General features: G+C 36.5%; 1 protein-coding gene across 1 annotated transcript in view; it reads left to right on the top strand.

The window, feature by feature from the left end:
* The first annotated feature begins 457 nt into the window (after nt 1-457).
* The window catches only part of SLC26A4 (solute carrier family 26 member 4), a 55418-nt gene continuing 33208 nt past the window's right edge, over nt 458-22667 (top strand). Inside the window, exons 1-7 of the mRNA XM_052001326.1 lie at nt 458-1342; nt 2821-2960; nt 5910-6020; nt 8958-9142; nt 10771-10935; nt 18429-18581; nt 18694-18776. Of these exons, the coding sequence (XP_051857286.1) occupies nt 1188-1342; nt 2821-2960; nt 5910-6020; nt 8958-9142; nt 10771-10935; nt 18429-18581; nt 18694-18776 (992 nt within the window). The 5' untranslated portion in view covers nt 458-1187. The remainder of the gene's footprint in view (nt 1343-2820; nt 2961-5909; nt 6021-8957; nt 9143-10770; nt 10936-18428; nt 18582-18693; nt 18777-22667) is intronic.

Genomic DNA, 22667 nt, shown 5'->3' with positions numbered 1-22667 from the left:
AGAAAAAGATGGAATTTGGGAGAAAAGGCTTATATTCCCAAGCGGCTCTTATATGTTGAACATTCTCTTTATCTTGCCACCTCGAATTAGCCCCCTCCCCCAACTCCCACCCCCGCCCCCAGGTTTCCAAGCCTTGAGCCTATAGGGGAAACTCTGACTAACAACTATAGAAAAGCTAAAGGTGGGTCAGGTACACACTGCCTGGAAGGGAAGGAGGGGCAGGATTTTTCCCCCCTAGGCAGGGGAGTGGAAGAGGCCTTGGGTGGGGACTCCCTCCTTTTCAACCCAGAAATCTGTTTCTCCATAAATAAACACCCTACAGCCTCGTGCATACTAAATAAAAGCACCTTAGGGGCCTATCCCCAGGGACATTCCGGGAGGGGCAGTCTTAGGAGCAGGTGAGATCTCTGACTGTCCAGTAGAGAGCAGGGCTGCAGCAACCTTCGCGTAAGGTGGGTGGGTGAGAGGGAAAAAAGGTGAAGGGAGCTGAAATAAAAGCATCTCAGACTGTTCTGTCGAGTGAGTGCTGGCCACTTTCTTCCTGAACAAGCTAACCTGGACTAAAGCCGATGAGGTAGGAGGAGAAACCAGGGCCGGGGAAGTAGTACTGCTTTTGGAAGTAGGGTCCCAAGAGAGCGAGGACCCACAACTGGCGATTTTCTGGGGGGTTGACTTTCTTTGTCCGCTAACAGGTTCCAGGTCTGTCTCTTCCCTGGGGTGCACTATTCTCTGCTTGGGGCTTGAATTCATGGCTCCCTCTTAAGTTTGTGGGAGTGGGCTGAACGGTAACTTCTGAGTGCCGATTTTCCTTAACACTCCCCTTCTTATCCAGTCCCTTACCCCCGTACTTGTAGCCCGCTGGCTGACTCTTAGAAATTTCAGGACCCGGACAGCGCCTCGTTTGTCCAGAATGGGGAAGGGGACGCGAGCAAAACTATCCCGACTTTCTTGGAGGAGCGAGAGACTTAGCCTGCCAAAGAAGTGTGCTCTCGGTGCTGTCCCAGTTCCCCCGGGCCTTCCTTTTGGGGGGATGGTGTAAGGAGTAGGGAAGGAGGGGGAGGCCCCGGCTCTTTCGCTGCTCAGAACAGCGGCTCTGGAACGGTACTAAAGGATGGTCACTTTCTCTGGTTAGGTTCCTCTCCTCTTTCTCCCTCACTTCCCACCTCCTTTTTTCCTCTCCCAGGAATATGGCAGCTTCAGGCAGGTTGGACCCGGAGCTGCCGGAGTACAGAAACTATGTGGTTTCGAGGCCTGTCTACAACGAGCTCTCTTTTCTGGCGCAGTACGAGCGGCAGCTGCGCGAGCGCCGGACCGTCCGCGACAAACTGGTCAAATGCTGCAGGTAGCGGGACTTCATCCCCCATATCCCGCGCTGGGCGGCACTGCCGCACCTGGGTGCGGGAGAGGGAGTTCTGTGCTCAGTTCGCTGGATGATGTGAGCTAGAGAAGCTTCACGCGGGTGTGGGGCTAGCAGCCTTCCCAGATGAAAACTGGCTGGCTTTTGGCCTTCCAGTTATGTTTGCCCTTCTCATTCCACCTTACACACCGGTGTCTTGGCCGCAGGCTAAGTCTTTTGTTCTCTGTCTTAAATTTCATTCCGCGTCTTGCTGTTCCGGGATCTATTCTCACACCTTTCGGGTTCCCCTCTCCTCTTCCTCCTTTACCCCGCTTGCCGGTCCTCTCCTCTCCCCCCAGCACCCTTCTCTTGCTGTTTCCCACCACCTGAGTTTTCTCTTAAACAATGCTATCTTCTTTAGCCTGGTTTCCCTTCCTTTCTAAGGACCTGGAGAAGGTGGAAGGAGAGAAGGTTGAGGGTTTTTAAGAGAAATCCACCCCGAGGGAGGGGAGTCACTAGGATAATCACCTGACTGGGAGTCCTTGAGCCTAGGACTAAGTAAATTAAATAACAGTTCCCCCAGCTTTGAGTCTCTATCTACATTTTGTAGTTTGAGAATTTTTAGTATCTAAATAATACTATATAATTAGAAAGTGGTTCCAGAATCACAGGAAGGGATTTGAGACTAAAACTATCCAGTCAAACCCGGAAACTCCAATCGATGAATTAAATCTAAACATGCAATCCTTAAGCCAATGGAATAAATAGAAAAAACTGAACTATTGCCAGATTTTAAAAGAAAAGGAATGTTGCAAGGGACAATAACATGGAAGTCACTTAAGCTATTCATCAAGTTTAGAATCTTGTAAAAACTGACATAAAGGTAGTGTTTTGTGCCAAGATACACAAAGCAAGTTTACTTAAAGGGGAAAAGTAGGCGCCTGGGTTAGAAATGTCAAAACTTATTTCCTATTAGTGAAACGACCATAAACTATTGGAACTTTTTTTTAAAGAGAATATTAAAAAGAAAAGAAAAGAGGGAAATGAGGTACAATTGGAAGAGCCTTGGCTTTTTAGTCTCAGCCCTATTCAAATTCTTGATTTGTCACATATCACTTGTGTGAATCTGGGCAAGTCAAACATTTTCAGGCCTCAGTTTTCTCACTTATAAACTGTAAGGTCAGGAATGAATAGCTTACAGTATCTTTCCAGTCCTGAAATCATGATCTCATAAAAAGATACTTGCACATGTGTTTTCTAATACCCTACCTTCTGTTGAACTATCAATTCTAACATTCAAGGAGCCTGTGATTCCATGACTGAAGTAGTTCTTGACAAATGCATGATGAAAACTTCCGTGATCAAAAGGAAGATGTGGTGAAAACACATTTTTAATAGAGATTGGGTTATTATTTCTTCCTAATTTGGAAGACGGTTTTTTCTCAGAGTTAGATTAAAAACCTAATTTTCTCTCATTTTGGTAGTTGTTCCAGAAAAAGGACGGTTCGGCTACTAAAGTCCTTTTTCCCCATCTTGGAGTGGCTACCCAAATACCGAGTAAAAGAATGGCTACTTAGTGACACAATTTCTGGGATTAGCACTGGGTTTGTGGCCACTTTACAAGGTAAGGATTGACTTTTTAATGTCTGTTCATAGCAATCTCACAGAACTTAATATAATCACTGTAACTCTATACCCACAGTTAAGGAACTCAATTTTATCCTTAGAGATTTAAAAGAAAAATACAGAACACAAAAAAAGAGAAGCATTTCTAATCCAACCCAGCCTTATGGTCCTGCTACACAGAGACTATTAGGTAAACAATGTAAAGAGCAAAGTTTTCCAAGCATAGGTAATCATTTGAGGCTCACAACAAAACTGTGAGGTATTTCCATTAACTCCCATTTTACAAATGAGGAATCAGAGGCTGGGGAAGTTTAAATGATTTACTTGAAGCCACACAGCTAGTAAGAATAGAGGTGGTATTTTTAACTTACTTGGATCAACTCTTCCATTATTCCAAACTGCCTCAGAATTTTCCACTTACTCTCTTCCCCACCCTCATTCCTCATCTCTAGATAGATGTACTTCACTTGACCACCAGTCAAGTTGTTTCTGAAAAGTGAATTTATATAAAAACTAACCTTATTATCAATACTGGCCTTTTATTATAAATTTTAAAATGATTCCCATTGGAAGGGAGAAAAAAAAATCTGTTAAATGGGGAAAGACCTGTTATTTTTACTGGAGGATAAAGATCTCTGATTCTATGCTTGAATACATGCACATAAAAAAGTTGCTACTTTCTCTATTTTGAAGATGTCTAATAGCTAAGTCTGCAATATCACCTTTTGTCTCCAGAGTTACTACAAGAAAAGCACATTGAAAACCTCAAAAATGGAGATTTCATATCAATAGAAGTTGTTATTACTATTTTACCATATCCTAAAAATTCTACAAAGTTTTCAGGACATATAACAACAAAGTTTCAGTCTTGAATTAGTTCTCTAATTAAAATTCATTTAAATCAAATCTATCTACAAAAAAGATCATTGCAAAGTATTAGAATAGCAATGCTACCTGAGAAGAACATTTTTTGGTAGTCACTTTCCTATTCCACATGTTTTAGAATACTGAATTCTATATAATATTCTCTAGTATGAATGATATAAGGATAAAATTTCCATGTCATTTGATGCCATGAATTGCTAGATTTTTCTTCTTCACTTGATAAGTAGAATTGGGGAATTAAGCTAGAAAAAATTTTTGCCCCACCAGGAAACATTTAACCAATGATTAAATATACATGGAGGTGCTCCAGGTTCTGCACTGAGGTTCTGTGATGCATAGTCCCTCCAGGCACATGCTTGTGAGTGTGAACTGACCTGGGGAAGATGTCAAGATTGTACAAGAAAAAAACAAATTAAAAAAAAAAAAAAAAGACTGCAAAGATTTTTGGTATTCTTGGGATAATAGGACTGATGTAATCTAGAAAGGACCTTGTTTTTTGAGGCACATTTTTTTAACTCTTCTCACCCTATATAAGGAGTTTTCCCCACAGGTTTAGGCAGCATTTCTGTCATGTTCAATTGGGTGTTTTTCCTTTTTGCCTAGAGATAAAACTTTTTTCTCTATAGGAAGGACACTGGAACTGTAATTGGGCTCATAGAAGAGGATTGAGTTCAGTCACAAATGTGTGTTCATCTGCAAAATTGGTTAGACCATTTGAATTAAGTTAACTAATCAGTTCAAAGAATTGGATTAACTCCTCTAACTCCTTAACCAGTTAAATGATTAAATTTATTAATAATTTAGTCAATCAGTAGAATAGGTGATATATTTAAATGCAACCCATATTTTAGTCAGATTGGATTTTTTTTTAGTGATACAAATGATAGAAGATCATTCATGGAGTTAGGAGGAGGTGGGTTTAAATTTTAACTTTCACAGAGACACTGAATTCCAGAGCAACTTGGGTTCAAACCTTATCTCTAATTACTGACCTGTACAATCCCTCTGAGCTTCAGTTACTTCAATGTTTAAAATGAAGAGAGTTGAACCAAATAGTCTGTAAACTCCTGTCCAGCTCTAGATCCAGAATCTTATGAGCTCATGTACTGGTGTGGAAAGAGATAAGAGAAACCTTTTGTGGTGTTCTCTTCTTTTTTATAATATAATCGTTCTCTCTGGGAGCAGACACTTTGTAAGGATTCCAACAACCTTTCTATTTTTTTGGACCAATTATTTAACTTTGCCTGGTCTTAGAGGGTCACTAAAATTTTCAGTTATAGAGGACTCACCAATCTGCACTAGTGGAAGGAATTTCCATACAAGGAGTTTACCATCAATGAAATCCCAGCTCTGGACCTTATATCCAACATACCCACAAAGTTTTATGTAGATAAAGGTTTATTGAGACTTGTAAGAAGAGAATCCTCGTCAATTGGGGAATGACTGAATAAGTTGTGGTATATAATTTTGATGGAATGCTATTGTGCTCTAAAGATGTGAACAGCAAGATGATTTCAGAAAAACCTGAAAATATTTACATGAAGTGAATGAGTAAAGTAAGAAGAATCAGAATATTGTACATAGTAACAATAATATTATATGATGAACAACTATATATGTAACTTAATTATTCTCAGAAATTCAATGATCCAAGACAATTCTGAAGGAATTGATGAAAAATGATTTCCATTTTTAGAGAAAAAAACTGATGGAGTCTCAGTAGAGATAAAAACATTTTTTTTACTTTGTTTTTCTTGGTTTTTGGAGGAGTTTATTTTCTTTGACAATATATAGGAATATGTTTTGCATGACTACACTTGTATCACCTATATCAAATTGTTTGCCTTCTCAATGAGGGAGGAGGAGAAGAAAGGAGGGAGAATTTGGAACTCAATTTTCAGAAATGACTGTTAAAAAATTGTTTTTACATGTAATTGGAAAAAATATTAAAAGAGACTAGTGAGAATTATTATTGGTAGAATGCACTTTTTCAGGCATAGAAGATATGTATAATACCAAATTTTTATGTTTGTAAATTAAACTATTTTGGATGTACTTTCAGGTATGGCATATGCACTATTGGCTGCAGTTCCTGTTGGATATGGTCTTTACTCTGCTTTCTTTCCTATCTTGACATATTTTATCTTTGGAACATCAAGACATCTCTCAATTGGTAATTATGAATATCTCTCTATGTATTAGTTTAGCATGGACAATTGAAAATTTGGAGAATAAATCATTTCTGGGAATTTTCTTTTGGTTTTCAGTTGACTGGGTTTTAGTGACAGTCAAATTAGTTGTGTATTGTTTCTATTTATGAAACTGGTAATTCTTTGGTTTGGAAATGCAACACATGTTGAAAGAAGTAATAGAATTTCCAACTTCAATAGAACTAATTAAGAAGTGGGAAAATTGAAAAAAATGAAAACAAACCTTTCAAATATCAAGAAGATATTTCTTTTGAAATCCAGGAGTATAAAACAGAAACATAGTGAAATCTAAAATACACAGTGTTCCACAAGTACATTAGAATTGTGAAGCTGAGTGTCACGTGAGGACCAAGGGAAAAAATCATTATTGACTAGGATTAGGGAAAGCTTCTTGGAGGAGATAGAATTTGAGTGAGTCATCTGGTTCAGTAGGAGTTGTGGGAGGAGTAGGGCTAGTTCACAACATCCTACCCCCACCAATCTGAGCTTCTAGCCCAGATGCCTAGAGTTTGGCTGGCCTAATCAACTTGCTCCCACATCCTGCGACATAAGTCAAGCTACCATTTAGTGAAGTATTTGTGCATTTCTTAGGTAACTTGCATAAACTCTATTACCAATTTTTTATAAAGTTCCTACTTTTTTTATATCACTGTGTGAAAATAGAACTTTCCCCCAAATATTGTGTGGTTTTTCTTGAGAGATATTTTGCATTATATGGGAATGTATGTGCAACATCTATAGAGCTTGGAAAGATAGGGTGGTTCCAGATGGTCAAGCTCACAAGATTGGGCAGGTTTTTGCATGCCAGGTAAAGGAGGCACTAGAGAACCACTGAAGATTATTGAGCACAGAGGTTAAGTGAGTAGATCTATTCATAAGAGAGATTGTTGTGGCTACAATATGAAGGGTAAATCAGAGAGAATTAGGCTGGAAGTGGGAAGACTGGACTGGAAGCTAATGCAGTAAAACATGGGGGATGCATGAAGACCTGAAGTAGGTTGTTACAGCGTAAACAGAGAGAAATGGACAGATGTGAGAAATGTGGAGTGGAAGGAAAGGAACTCTTGTTCTGCACCTAGCACAGCACTAGACACAGGGGCAGCACTTCATCAAAAAGGTTATTGACCAGGCTACAACCTAAGGAGATGAGATAGAGTGGTACAATTTTTTAAAAAGTGAAGTATCAAAGTTTGACCAAAACAATTTTTGGAGCTAGGTTTAGCTCTTTCCCTTTATGTAACTCCAAAAAGGGCTCCTTCCTTCTTGTACTAAATTTTTAAATTTTTTTTGAAAAAATGTTCTAGTAAATAAAATATTAATGCTGATTTTCAGTAATGCTATTCAGATTCCTGCCAGCTTGTTGTATGTCATCACCTGACTAATTCTTTAGCATTCCAAATTCAGTATGTCCCAAACTAACTCAACAACTTTCCCACTTTTCACTGTTGAATTTCTTGGTTCTATTAATGGTACCACTATTCTTCCTAATCATCCACAGTAAAAATCTTGGAATTATCCTTGACTCTACTCTCCAATTCCTTCCTGATTTTGTCAAGTCTTTATATTTCTAAAATCATTTGTATGTAGCTTCTCCTTTGAAAGCCATACTTACTACCATCATTGTACATTTGGCCTTCTATTTGAATTTCTTTAATATTTTCTTGCCTGCTTTTTTCTTCATTTTCCTTGAGGGCAGAAGCTGTCTTTTTCCTCTTTTTGTATCTTCACTATTTAGGATAGTGCTGGCATATAGTAGAACTCAAATATTGATGGTTGATTTTTTCATCTCCAATCTTTTCTTTGGTAGTTCTGCCAACTTAATATTTTAAAGCATCAGTCTAACCATGCCATTTCCTAATACAAATACCTTCAATTACCTAACAAATAAAATTTAACCTCTTGAAGTTTAGAGTTAGGTCTCAGGGACCATCTAGGCCAACCCGTTCATTTTACATATGAGTTAACAGAGGCCCAGAAAATGTGATTTGCCTAAAACAATATTGCTAAGATTGAATACTATGTCCTCTTATGGTATCAAAATTGTGACTTTTAAGAATGTTATTTCTTATTAGCCAATTTGAACTTTTTGCTATTCCCTAAGTATACTTTATAATTTTCTGTCTCCATACCTTTGCACATACTCTTCTATATTGGGCTATTGCAAATTTGGAAAGTGTTTTTTAATTAAGTGCATAATAGACATAAACTGGGATAACTAGGTAGCACAATGAATAGATTTGGAATCAAGAAGACATCTTCTTGAATTTAAATCTGGCCTCAGATACTTCCTAGCTGTGTGACCATGGTCAAGTCACTAAACTCTGTTTGCCTCAGTTTCCTCATCTGTAAAAATGAGTTGTAGAAGGAATGGAAAACCACTCCAGTATCTTTGCCAAGAAATCACCAAATGGGGAACAACCCAGAAAAAGAGATAAATTGTCTATTTTTGGGCAAAGAATTTAGTAGTTAAGCAACTGGTGAGGGAAAAGAAAGCTGTGGGTTCATTTTCTTTAAGTTTTTTTCTAGTTCTGGATTTTTACATTAAAAATGTGTCTTTGTGGTAAAAAGAAAACAAACTGTACTCTTCTCATTGCTCATTATCTTATATTGAACTCTGAAAAACTGAACAAGACATTGGGGTTAACTCATCCCCAGACAGATCAAAACACAGAATGAAATGAAAAGTGAGCTCATGGGAAGGAAAGAAGTATATTATAGAACAAAGTGAAAATAATATCAATGTATGTGACTTGAAGAATTGGGTATTTGATTTTTTTGGCTGGATGAACAATATTTTTTCTTAACTAAGATGCTGGTTATTTGACATAATGCTGATAATAATGTATGGCTATTTATAATTCTTAATTGGCTAATAACAAATTAATTACTGTAATTTCCAGGACCCTTCCCCGTGGTCAGTTTGATGGTGGGATCATTTGTGCTAAGCATGGCTCCTGATGAACATTTTATCATAATGAATTCTAATGGTACAGAACACAACATTACCGGAATAGACTTTGCTGCCAGAGATGCACAGAGAGTGTTAATTGCCAGCACCCTCACTGTTTTAGTAGGCATTATACAGGTAATGTATATTTATGGCAAATACATTTAAGTCATGATTAATTTATTAAATAACAATACTGGACAGTCACCAAGATATGAATGGCCAGAGTTTAAATGCAGCCTCGGACAATTAACAATTAACAGACAATTAACAGCTGTGTGACCCGTGGCAAGTCACTTAACCTCAATTGCTTCACTAAAAATAGAATAAAATATTTTTAAAAAGTTAAAAATTAAGTTACAGATGAGTTACCAACACTGTTGGTAGAGGGAATTTCCATACTACACTAATGAAATCACAGGTCGAGAACAAAAATTCTATTTGGTTTTGTACAGCTATTTTTGTATTGGATATGATATGGATTGTCATCAAATCACCATGGCTTATTATTATTGGAACTGTGTTTGAATCCTGCTTCTTACCCTTACTGGAAATATGATGGAGGGCTTGTTTAAGATTTCTCTTTGACATATTATGTTCTTACCATAACTGGTATTCACCTATTCTCTAAGCCTTAATTTCTTTACCTGTAGAATGGGTGTAATATTTGTTAAGTATTGCCTCACATGGTTGTTATAAGGATAAAATGATACTGTATGTGAACTTTAAGGGCTAAACAACATGTCTGATCTGTGTAATCTATTAAATTTAATAGCAGTATTTAATCTTTCAAAGCTTAAAATTGCATTTCAGCTTAACATTGCAGTAAGATTTTCAGAATATCCTTCACAAATATCGGTCATTTTTATTACTAGTAGTATGGCTCAGTCATTTAGCTTTTCTGAGTCTCACTTTGCCTATAAAATGGGGAGAATAATACCTGAAAAACCTATTTCACAGAGTTGTGAGATAACTGACATATCTTTTTTATAAAATAATTATAACTTTTTATTGACAGAATATATTGACAGAACTTTTTACAACATTATCCCTTGCATTCACTTCTCCGACTTTTCCCCTCCTTCCACCCCCTCCCCAGATGGCAAGCAGTCCTATACATGTTAAATATGTCACAGTATATCCTAGATACAATATATGTGTGCAGAACTGAATAGTTCTCTTGTTGCACAAGAAGAATTGGATTCAGAAGGTAAAAATAATCTGGGAAGAAAAACAAGAATGCAAATAGTTCACACTCATTTCCTAGTGCTCCTTCTCTGGGTGTAGCTGATTCTGTCCGTCATTGATCAACTGGAACTGAATTAGATCTTCTCTTTGAAATGACATATCTTTTAACGCAAATATTTATCAAGTACTTACTAAGTGCCAAGTAATGGACTAGGTGCTGGGGATATATATATATATATATAATGTAAATATGTATGTATAAAGACAAAATTATTTCCAGATATGAGTCTGTAGCACAATATAGTAAAAGGACTACTAAGCAATGCTAAGCCACAAAAGACCTGTCTCAAATTTATTAACTATCTACCATGGAAAAACCATTGAACTTTTTTGGCTATCCCCATTTTATAACATTTCCTGGGATTATTGGAAGGATAAAATAAGATAGTGTATGGAAATAACTATAAAGTTCTATAAACCTGAGCAGCACTATGTAAATATGAGCACTAAGCAAAATGTTAGCATTTTTTATTTCTATCTCCAAGAAAACTATTTATTTTTCTTTCTCTCTATATTAGTTGGTATTAGGAGGCTTGCAGATTGGGTTCATCGTTCGCTATCTCGCAGATCCACTAGTAGGAGGATTCACAACAGCAGCTGCCTTTCAAGTACTTGTCTCACAAGTGAAAATTGTCCTCAATATTTCTACAAAAAATTATAATGGTGTCCTCTCAATAATATATGTGAGTATTTTTGCTTTGTTATTTTTTATTTTATTTTATTTTTTATTATAGCTTTTTATTTACAAGTTATCTGCATGGGTAATTTTACAGCATTGACAGTTGCCAAACCTTTTGTTCCAATTTTTCCCCTCCTTCCCCCTACCCCTTCCCCCAGATCCAGATTGACCAATGCATGTTAAATATATTATGCTTTGTTATTTTTTAATCCTGATCTCAAGTAGTTCTCTTTGCCACTATCAGTATGAGGAAAGACAGTGGCAAAGTAGATAAAAGACCACATTTTTAATCCTATTTTCAGGTGCTAGCACATGACATTGGGCAAGTCCTTTAATTCCTCTGAGTCTTAGTTTTTCTCTTTTGTTAAATGGGGATATTTATAGCATCTACTTGTGAGGACTGAATGAGAAAACACTTGCAAAATGCTTAGCAAACTTTAAAGCATTAAGTAAATAAATATTAGCTATTCAGTTGGTTGGTTGCTTAATTGATTGGTGGTTGTTTTTCATTCGAGGACCAAAATGACATCTCTACGTTAGAATCAAGTTAATGTGCCTAATTATGGATGATCAGACTAGTATGAGTTCTGGCACACATAGGTGAGACATAAATAGTCCCTATGGACATTTGAGGCAAGTTCTTTAACTTTGAACATTTTGCCTGTCTTTTTTTTCTTTTAAATTAAATTACTATTACATTTTAAATTTAATTAATAAAAATTAAATTACAAAACGTATCCCTTGCAAAACATTCTGTTCCAATTTTTCCCTCCTTCCCTTCATCCCCTCCCCTAGATGTCCGGTACTCCAATACATGTTAAATATATTACAATATATGTTAAATCCAATATACTTGCACGTCTTCTGAGCTAATTTAATTCTGCTTTGCTCCCAGAACATAGCACTTTTCTCTGATGCTGGGCAGTCCTGTGCCAGTGTCTCCCATGTCATACAAACAATTCTAAAATTCTTAAAAGAGATCTTGAGGGTGCTTTTGTATTGCCTTTTCTGACTACCCTCCGAACACTTGCCCTATGTGAATTCTCCATAAAATAGTCTTTTTAGCAAGCATACATTTAACATTCGAACAGTGTGGCCGGCCCAAAAGAGTTGTGCTCTCTGCAGTAGCAAAGCTTGGCAGTTTAGTTTGAGTGCAGGCTATGTTCAGAGAAGACCAATTCCTCTAGGGTAAGGACTGCTCAGGACTGTCACAAAGGAAAGAATGGATGAGGTCGGAGAGGGTAGAGACAGGAAGACTTAAGTAGTCTTATGCAACCATCCCAGAATATGAGAGTAGAGAGAAGGCAATGGAGCTAAAAGATGGGCAGATAGAAAAATATGCCTTGATAAATGATTGTATGTGAGAGGTGATGGGGGAGTAACAGACAGAAATGATGTAATCAGAAAGGAGTAATTGGTTTTTTATTGTTTTATTTGACTCTTTATCTGTGCCTATTTGGGGCATTGCTTCAATAAATTGGTGATCTCATCAATTGTGGGTTTCTGGAGATCATAACTCTTTTGTTCTTTTATGCTCTTTTTATTCCTGGTGACTCTTTGCTTATAATTCCAGATATTCTCTCAGGGTATTGTGATCTTTGAGGTCTCTTAATGTGAAAAGATCATTGATGCACAAGTTGGTAATAACCAACTTGTGTTACGTGATTGATCCAACTCCATTTCCAGTCATACAAGAAATTCTTTCATGTAATTAACTATAATACAGATATTTGATAATTATGATCTATTTATGCCCAATGTGCATCTATCCATTGTCATTCATGTGGCAGAGAGACTAGGATAATACATAATTCAGTGTGATGTAGCATCACCAACAGATTGTTAGTGTTAAAAATAATGGATTTTTGTTTCATTGGGAAACCTGGGTGCTTGAAAACTCTTGCAGTTTCCCCAGTTCAGCATATCTACATAACTTCTACACTGCCTAATTCTGGTTTACTCTTTCATTCTTCTAACCCCTCACTTATCTCCCTGTCATATTCTTCAGGTCAGCTTGTCTCTGTTCCTAAATCCCCTGGCTTCTGAACCCAGGATATTGCCCTGTTTATAAACTTAGGAGGAGGCCATTCGCTGATCTCTGTCCTGCCTGACTATCCAGGTGTCTTTAACAGTCCAATCTCTTATGACTGCAGATGTCTGGCAAATAGAAACACTTTGTCTCCAGGAACTTCATTTCAAACATGGCATGATTACAGATGCCTTTTGAACAAAGAGATGGGCACTAAAACAAGAATAAGATTGTACCTACATTGCATAGATTTATTACATAGGCTTAGTGGTTTATGTGAGCTAGTTGGGAACAACAGCTCAGAAAGGAAATGTAATGGCCAGACTACAATGTCTCTGGGCACTTATTGATCCTACTCTTATTCTCACATTTATTTTCTTTTCTTTCCACACAAGTACATTTTTCACCTGTTGTCCTCCTCTTTATTGAGGTTGGATGGAGGTATTTAATCTTACTGAATAAGTTGTATTCTTTTGATGTGAATCAGGAGGCCTCGAAGCCCTTTCAAAATATCTTTTGTGAGTTAGGTAACATTGGAGAATAGAACTTTGCATCTGCTGTTATCAGTCAGGATCATTCACCTCAGAATCCTTCTACAAATTCAAAGGAGTAGTTGTTTCCTTAAGGGAAAACTGGAAGATTGTTGTGAGAGATTTTCTTCAGGAATGTGACTAATTTTAACTTTGTCTCTCTCTCTCTTTCTTCCCCCTTCCTTTTTCCCTCCTCTCTCTCTCTCTTTCTCTCTCTCCCTCCCTCACTTCTTCCTAATTTTAACTTTGTCTCTCTCTCTCTTTCTTCCCTCTTCCTTTTTCCCTCCTCTCTCTCTCTTTCTCTCTCTCCCTCCCTCACTTCTTCCCTCTTTCTCTCTGTCTTTTCTCCCTCTGCCTTTCTCTTTTCCCTTCCCTTCCTCTCTTTCTCTTTTTCCCTCTCTTTCTTCCTCTTTCCTCTCTTTCTCCCCTCTCTCTTTTTCTGTATTTTTCTCTTTTTCTTCTCTTTGTTCTTTCTCTCCATCCCCTCATCCCTCTCTTTCATCATTAGCTTTGTGTCCTGCAATACCGACAGCAAAACATAATGAAGACAAAGAAATTGAAGGGGAAATATGAGACTTGAATGAGGGAAAATATCTTTAAAAATGCAATTCAAAAATACTAGAAAAATTAGAAGCAGGGTGAAAAAGAAAGATAAAGGAGGCACTTGAAAAACTTTCCTCAGAAATTTCCCAAGAGAATGATTAAAAACAAAAAGAGTGCCTTGGCTATAATCAAAATTATTTCTATGCATCTTGCTCATTTTGTTTATTTTGTTTTTGCTGGGCAATTGGGGTTAAGTGACTTGCCCAGGGTCACACAGGTTGGAATGTAATGTGCCTGAGGTCAGATTTGAACTTAGATTCTCCTGACTTCAGGGCTGGTGCTCTATCCACTGGACAATCTAACTGCCCCATCTTATTCATTTTGAAGAGCACCAAAACTGTAATTTTATTGCCGTGGGACACTTGAAGAAATATCTTTTATCAATGTAGAAAAGTATCCACTATGCAACTTAATATTCTTTAAGGGTATTGAAGGGTTAAATGACATCCCTAGTTATATAATTAGTATGTATCAGAAACCAGATTTTCTGTCTGTCTTCAAAAGTTAGTAATCTTTCAATCTACTATGGCACACTATTACTTTTCATTGTGATTAGTATGTAAATAAAATCCACAGTCTCTTTTTTAAAGTTATAGGGTTTTTTTGTTTTTTTTTTTTAGTTATCAAGGACTTTTTATTTCTCTTACTTTCCTGTTTCCACCGTGGAGAAAAAGAAAAGAAAAAGAAATACAAAACCTTTGTCAGGCAAAACAAATTCTCACATTGGCCAAATTCAAATATCTTTAACTATATCATGCTAAATATTATCCTGTGATTTCATTGTCATGAGATGGACAACATTCTTTATCATTGATCTTCTGAAACCATGTTTCAACATTATATAATCAGAGTTCTTAAGTTTTTCAGAATTATTAATGCAGTATAACATAAAAAATTTCTTTTGGTTCTGCTCATTTCACTTCATATGAATTCTTGCAGGTTTCTCTGAAACCATCTCTCTCTTTGGCTTTTTATAGCACAGTAATATTCCATTACATTTATCTACTACAATCTGTTCAGTCAGTAGAGCATCTCCTCAGTTTCCAGTTCTTTACCATTGCAAAAAAAGAACTACTATATATATTTTGATGTGGCCTTTTTTTCTTTGATCTCTTTAGGATAAAGGACTATTAGTATAATTGCTAGGTCAAAAGATGTTACAAGTTAATGCCTTTTCGGTATATTACTTTCTAGAATGGTTAGTGCTAGTCACTACTCCACCAACAGTGCTTCAGTGTACCTATTTTCCCATAGCTTCTCCAAAATTTGTCATTTTCCCACTTCTCATGAGTTGGAACCTTAGGGTTGTTTTCCTCTAATAAATATTTTCCTCTAACAAATTCCTCTAATCAGTATTTATTAAAGGAACATTTTTTCATGGCTATAAATAGTTTGGATTTCTTTCCTAGAAATCAGTTTGTTCATAGCCTTCAACCATTTATCATTTGAGGTTTAGTTCTTATAAATTTGAGTCAATTTTTTATATATATCTTAGAAAACCTTATAAAAGAAACTTGCTGAAAAATATTTTCCCATGTAACTTCTTCTGCCAGACTATTGTCCAGTTTTCCCAGTCATTTCTCAGATATATTTGGAATGATCAAATTTTCTGAGTCAGAGATCTTTTGAAAAATGAGGCATTACTTTGTTGAGGATAGTTTTATAATTGACATGAGAGCTGTAAGTACAGAATGTCATTTGGAAATGGATAAGCTACAATTTACAAGGTGTTCCAGTTGCTTTGGCTTGATTTTGAAGGAGGCCTGTAAAACAAAGACTTATTCAGACTAAGTGAAATGAAGTACCATCTTCCACTGTTGAGTGAAGATTCTGTCTCTGAAATAACTGAGTAAAAGCATCTTGATCCATAATTCCCAAAGGGCTGACTTTGACATTACAAAGCTCTTAATTATCTTTGAGTTTTTCCCTTTTCTAATTCTCTTGAAGAGCTTGCTCCTTTCCCTTCAGGAGTGTCCTGTTTATAAAACAAAACTAGTTTTTCTCGAGCCATCTTATCCAACCCTAGGGGAAAAACTAGTTTAAAAATTCTTTAATTCTAGTAAAGTTGGTGCCTGCCTCAAAAATATTCCGATCTCTTTACAGTTGAAGATCTCTTTACAGTTGACACTTGGACTTGGAATCAGAAAGCCTAGAAGGTCTTTGTTCATATCTAAAGATTCTGCTACTACTTCCTGTGTGATCTTTATTAAGTTACTTCATTTTCTTTGGGTCTCATTCTCCTCAAGTGACATAGCCTTCTTCAATGTCCCTTCCAGGTCTAAATCCTATGACCTTTTCTAGCCCTAATTCTGTGTGAATCATGGCATATTTCTTAGCGTATACAGATAGTATAATTTTGGAGATTGGAGATCTTTTTTGCTTATAAATTGGCATAAAGTCATAGATAGCTAGAGCTGGAAAGGATTTGATTAAAAACACTAATTATCTCAAAGTTCCTACCATCTGTATGCCACTTTATAAAATGTTTTCCACACAAGAATTCTGAGTCAAGGAACACAAGTGTTATCCATGTTTTTTTAGATGTGGAAGTTGACTTTTTAAAAAGCAAATTGACTTGTTCTTATGCTCCCACAGCTAATTGCAAGAATCAAGGTTCAAAATAGTCTCAGTACCTGCTATGGGCCAGGGCCTCTAGTCAGTTTTGTTGCTATAAAGACAAAAATAAAACCATCCTTGTCTTCAAAGATCTTGATTTATACATCTTGTAATTCTCATTTCTCTCCTATACATACTAAGCCAATTGGAATATTGTGACATTTACCAAAATTATTCAGGTTCAAATAAAAGTTTTACCTGAAATATCATTCAATTGACATTATGGGGTTTAGGGTGTTTTGTTTGTGTGTTTGAATCATCTAGAGAACTATCATAATCTTGTGGTCATATATGTGATCATAACTTTAATTTGAATCAAAATTTCTATGCCAAGTTTGTGAACATGCTGGGATTTGTACCCTAGTTCATGACCCCTTGTCACCAGATTATCAGTGTAGGGCTCTAGATAACACAATGGATAGAGCACTGGGCCTGGGATCAGGAAGATCTGAGTTCAAATCCAGTCTCAGACATTTACTGTGTGACCTTGGACAAGACATTAATTCTATTTGCCTCAGTTCCCTCATGTGTAGTGAGTTGGATGAAGAAATGGCAAACCACTATAATATCTTTTCCAAGAAAACTCCCAATGGGTTCATGAAGAATTGGACACAGTTGAATAACAGTAACATCTCTTGTTAGGACCCAGGACTCTATTGCTAAAGTCATTTCTGTATAGCTTAGAAAAGATGTATTTAAAATTTTTTAAAATTATTTTGAACTTGACAAATATTCATAAACATGTACATTTCCACATGCAAAGAAGAACAGAAAAGACAGAATTGTATATAAAACTGTAATCTTTAATTATACACAACTATTTAAAATTTTTTAAAAATTCTACATGTTTGTGTCAAAGCAGTTCTGTCAGTCTGTGTCTTCCTATGAATTCCTTTCTGTGCTTTGCTGTTCATTTAAGAAGTGTGTCACTTAAACTTTTTAAAGCATTTTCACCAAATCCCTACCTTTTTTTTGCAGTTCTTTTCCTTCAAAAAATTTTTGAAGTCTTCCCTATAAAAAATAATCATAGTTGAGCAAAACAAATACACATCTTGTTTGTATCTGAAAATGGATGTCTCATTTTGCATCTCTAGCCCCGGCCTCTCTTTCAAGAGATAGGAAGATTTTTCATCACTGGTCTTCTGGAGTCATGGTTGGTTGTTAGATGGATCAGATGTCCTATATTTCAAAGTTGTTTTCCATTACAATGTTTTAGCCATTGTGTGAATTGTTTTAACTTTTCACTCTTCAATCTATGTCAGTACTTTCAAGCTTCTCTGAATCTAGAATGTTAGCCATTGCTTATGGTTTAATAAGAAATCTGATGCATTGAGCTACCTCTGTACAATGGTATACACACAATGGTGTATATAGGAAAATAGCATTTAATGTGATGGCATCACAGTGCTCACATGAGTTTCCAGGTTGATGATCTGTGACAAAAGGGTTATTTTTTGCAATAGAAAAAATTAGCATGGGCCAGCTATTATAGGGAATATAAAGAATCTGGTAATACTTAAAATATTACAGACAGGAAAAAAAAAAAAGCAGAGCTCCTGGGCATATACCAAAAGAATTATATAACCAAATAATTATTTTAATACATTCTGAATTATAATTAACTTAAATGTAAAATAGTTACTAAGCAGATTGAATTGGTTGTAATAATGTTCACTGTTAAACTTTTAATATAATTTTTAAATTTTCCTTTTTTTATAGACTCTGGTTGAGATATTTGAGAACATTGGTTCCACAAACATTGCAGATTTAGTTGCTGGACTGCTTACTATCATTATCTGCATGGTTGTTAAGGAAATAAATGATCGATTCAAACATAAAATTCCTGTTCCTATTCCTATAGAAGTGATTGTGGTAAGTAGACTATTTATTTACATAGATAGTGGCCATATGGCAAGAGGAGAGATTTTTTAAAATCAGAGGGTTTTTTTCCCTCTCTTTCTCTTATTTTTCTGCTTTATTTTAGACAATTGTAGCTACAGCCATTTCATATGGAGTCGACCTAGAAAAAAAGTACAATGCTGGCATTGTTAAATCCATTCCAAGGGGGTGAGTAGGGTATCCTTCTTTGGCAATACTAATATGTTCATCTTAACTCAATATTTTCCATTTAAACAGAGCCCTTTATTGCTTTTTAGGAGTGTATTCCTTCAATGTCCCTGCTCACAGATGTACAAATCTAAAAGAAATATTCACTTGGATAAAGAGTGAAGGAACTAGAATATCGTCCAGACTAGAGAGAGCTCTCTTTTTTTGAACATAGCTTACAGTTTCTTTTTTTTCATTCTCTTTTAAAAGTGCAGAGACTTAGCTAGCTCCAGAGTTCTGATTTGGGCTTGTGTATGCACAGGGCAATCTGCTCTGGTTAATATGGGTCAGAAACATTGATTATAACTTGCAGAAGGTGCTAAAGCTGAGGCTATTCTAGATAGCATAGTGTCCTGGAAAGAATCAGAGAATCTGTTTTCAAATCTCAGATCAGCCATTTCTTGTTTATGTGGTCTTGGGGAAGAAATCACCTCTCTGAGTATCAGTTTCCCTATCTATTACATGACAACTGCTGAGGTCCCTCTGAGGTCTCAGTTTGTGTTTCTGTGGGCTGAATTTTGTGCTTAGTTCATTCTCGTTTGAAGTTTATATTTGCAGCATTGAAATTTTTGGATGACATCCACCAATTAAAATGGGGTTGATAGATATTTCTTCAAGTTGGCGTGGTAGGAAGAGTGGTAGCCTAGGTATACATAGATAGATCTCTATTCTAATTTGAAAGTCTTTCATAAAGAATTCAATAATCTTGAAAAAGTCTCCTCATTGTCTGTGTCTCAGATAAAATTAGGGTAATTACTTATGTCCTATCTTTCCCATTGGCTTGGTAGGAAGAGAAAATTCATGGCCTACTAGCCAAAATAACCTAAGTCAATCAAATATTTGGCCCAAAGTAAGATACAAATTTCTATATAGCTGCAGAAAAACACCTAATTTGCTATCCAAGGAAGGTATTCAGGTAGGGAAAGGGAAATACTATAGCAGCAAAGTCTTGGTGGCTTTTTGAAAAAAGAGGATGAAAAAGGCTTGGAGATGTTGGTAGATTTTCTTGAAACTTGAAACATGGCTAGATTTTTCTAAATTGTGTTATGCATCTTTCTGAAGTGAAAAAAAAAATAACAACTTGTTTTTCTTGAGTTCTCTAATGTTCATCCAAAACAGCCAAAATAAATATGACACTTAATAAGGAAAGAAAATATTGGCAAGCTTCTAACTTTTCATGTTTGTGGGATTTAGATCTTGCTAAATCATTCTTAAAGGATTGATCTTAAGAATGGTGGTGAGGGAATTTTTCCTGAAGGAAAAAATGAGGTAGAATTCATTTGCATTTATGGGAAATCTAACTGGAAAATATTGAGCTACATGAGGATCCATCTATATTAATCTCTCTTTGGACCCATTTCTGTAAAATGATATGGTTGGATTTCTTTCCACACTTGACATTTCATGGTTCCTTAAGCTTAAAAGCTTAGGAAGGATTTTTCAAAACTGTAAAGTACCCTAAAAGTTTTAAGAGTATGCTATTATTTGGCATTTGGAATATAATATCTATAAGGGAGAGTTTCCCAGTGAGATTTCAGCGAAAGCTGAAAAGTCCATTGGGACTAAAGGACTAAGATTGGAAAGTCCTTGGGATGTAAAGTTGACCTTCCTAGAATGGGCAGGATACTTCATTTACAAGGAAAGAAATAGCGGATTTTCCTTCTGGTCATAGACTGATTTTTAGTTTTTGTGCCTTCTACACATATACATAAGGTTTTCAAAGGATAGCTGGAAGGTGAAACTGATTGAATTAAAATTAATCACACTAAGGCTACTTGGAGTGCTGAGGGAAAGGACTTTTGAGTCTGCAAGAATTTGTTAACCAGGGAGCTAAGACTTCTCCCATCTCCTGCCTGCATGTGACAAATCACCCCACAGCTGAGAATGATGGAAGCAAAGGGGAAAAGTTTCCATTGATTCCAAGCCAAGAGTCCTCTTATTATCTGTAACACTCCAACCGAAAAGAATGCAGTCCTACCCAGTTAAACTAGTACCTGAAGGTGGAAAAAAGACTAATGCTCTTTGAGCTCAAAAGGCCAACCAATTAACTAACCCAACATCTCTGCCTGGCAACCAGAGCCTGGTGAGAAGCAAACAGGGCTTCCAAGTGACTTGTTCTACCCGCTCCAGTGGCAAATTGACCTAGATAGTTGGTTCTTGGTCTGGCTAGTCCAACAGAGTTCCCAGCTGCGCCATTAATTGACTCATCCATCATTGAAAACATGCCCTACAGTGAACTGGGAAGAACCTCTGGAGAGAGAAAGGACATTGAGGCTCCTCAGTTTGAGAGCTGTGAGTTGTTTTGCCCACACATGTTCCTTTGTATCTTTGCACTTTTAGGTTAATGTCAACATTTATCCTTTCTGAGATTCTGGGTGTATTTGTGGGAGAGAACCCCGGGGTTGGGGAAAACACCTTGTAACTATTGTTTTTGCTAAGAGATTTACGGGGTCTACCCACGGATTGTTACAGGCAGATGCAGTAGCAGGGATCTCCTGAGCATGGTCAACCAGCGATACCCCTAAAACCTGACAATAGCAGTAGTAATAATTCTATGGAACCAATCTGCCAGTGACATTGGGAGCTAGGTGAAATGGGACTTGTAGGGGAAGTCTTGTAGATAATTTATCATTTAATGGAAATCCAATCTTTTGTTTTCCCCTGCAATTATTCCTTATCTCCAAATGATTATAGAAATTTAGCATTTAGAGCTAGAAAGGCTCTTAGAGCCCATCTGGTCCAATCCCTATTGTTTTATAGCTGAGGAAATTGCAACCAAAGAAATGACCTATTGAAAGTCACTCAAAGGAAAAGGAGCAGAGCTAGGGTTCTGATTTTAAATCCACTGTACTATTTAATTGCATTCTACGTCATTTTCTCATTCTTTAACCATAACATGATGAAATTTTTCCTTCAGCTCTTAATCACTGTTATCGGGTTCTTTCCTTACATCTTTTTTTCTTTCTTCTTTGCCAAAAGAGGCAGGGTACAGTAGATAGAAGGTTGGACTGGAGTCAAGAACACTTGAGTTCAAATCTGGACATTTACTGGATATGTAACCTGGGTTGGTCATTTAATTTGCTTCCAGCTTCAGTTTCCTCAATTATACATGAGAATTGTAACAACGCCTAACTTACAGGGTTTGTTGTGAACATAGAATGAGATAATATTTGTAAAGTATCTGGCACAGAGTCTGTACTAGACAAATGCTTGTTCCTTTTCTTTCTCTCTCTAACTAATGATTATTCTTTTCTAGATTTCATTCCCACCATTCTTACTAGATCAGTCACACTGGAGATGGTGGAGGGTAGGGGAGAAAGTCACCTCAACAAATCAGCAAACATTAAGCATCTAGTATATATGTGCCAGGCATTGTGCTAAGCCTGGGGAAGATAAAAGAAAATAGCCTCTGCTCTAAAGGAACTGGCAGTCTAGTGGGAAAGATTGTTGGAATCCCAGTGTTAACTCAACTTGAAACAAGGTGATAACTCAAAGGAGATGTTAGAATCCTAGTGTTAATTCAATGGAATTGATACAATGCTTGTGTTCAACTTGTGTTAACTTTGTAACTGTGAATCTCCCATACTTGTGAACTCCAATGAGAACTTAAATACTTCATGTTTATATGAGCTCTCTAAAGGTGTGAACACAAGCATTGTATCAATGAGTTAACACTAGGATTCTAACATCTCCCTTGAGTTATCACCTTGTTTCAAGTTGAGTTAACACTAGGATTCCAACAAAAGATAATATGCAAACAAAGAAAAATGGTAGTTTCAGAGGTTTTAATGAAAATAAAAGGGACTTAAGAAAGGCTTCAGATCAGATTAGAGAGCACTTTGGAAGTCAGAG

Source organism: Antechinus flavipes, chromosome 5 (genome assembly GCF_016432865.1).
Source record: "Antechinus flavipes isolate AdamAnt ecotype Samford, QLD, Australia chromosome 5, AdamAnt_v2, whole genome shotgun sequence".
Lineage (NCBI taxonomy): Eukaryota > Metazoa > Chordata > Mammalia > Dasyuromorphia > Dasyuridae > Antechinus > Antechinus flavipes.
Note: the sequence above shows the minus strand (reverse complement) of the source record. Positions and strands in the feature narration are given on the sequence as shown.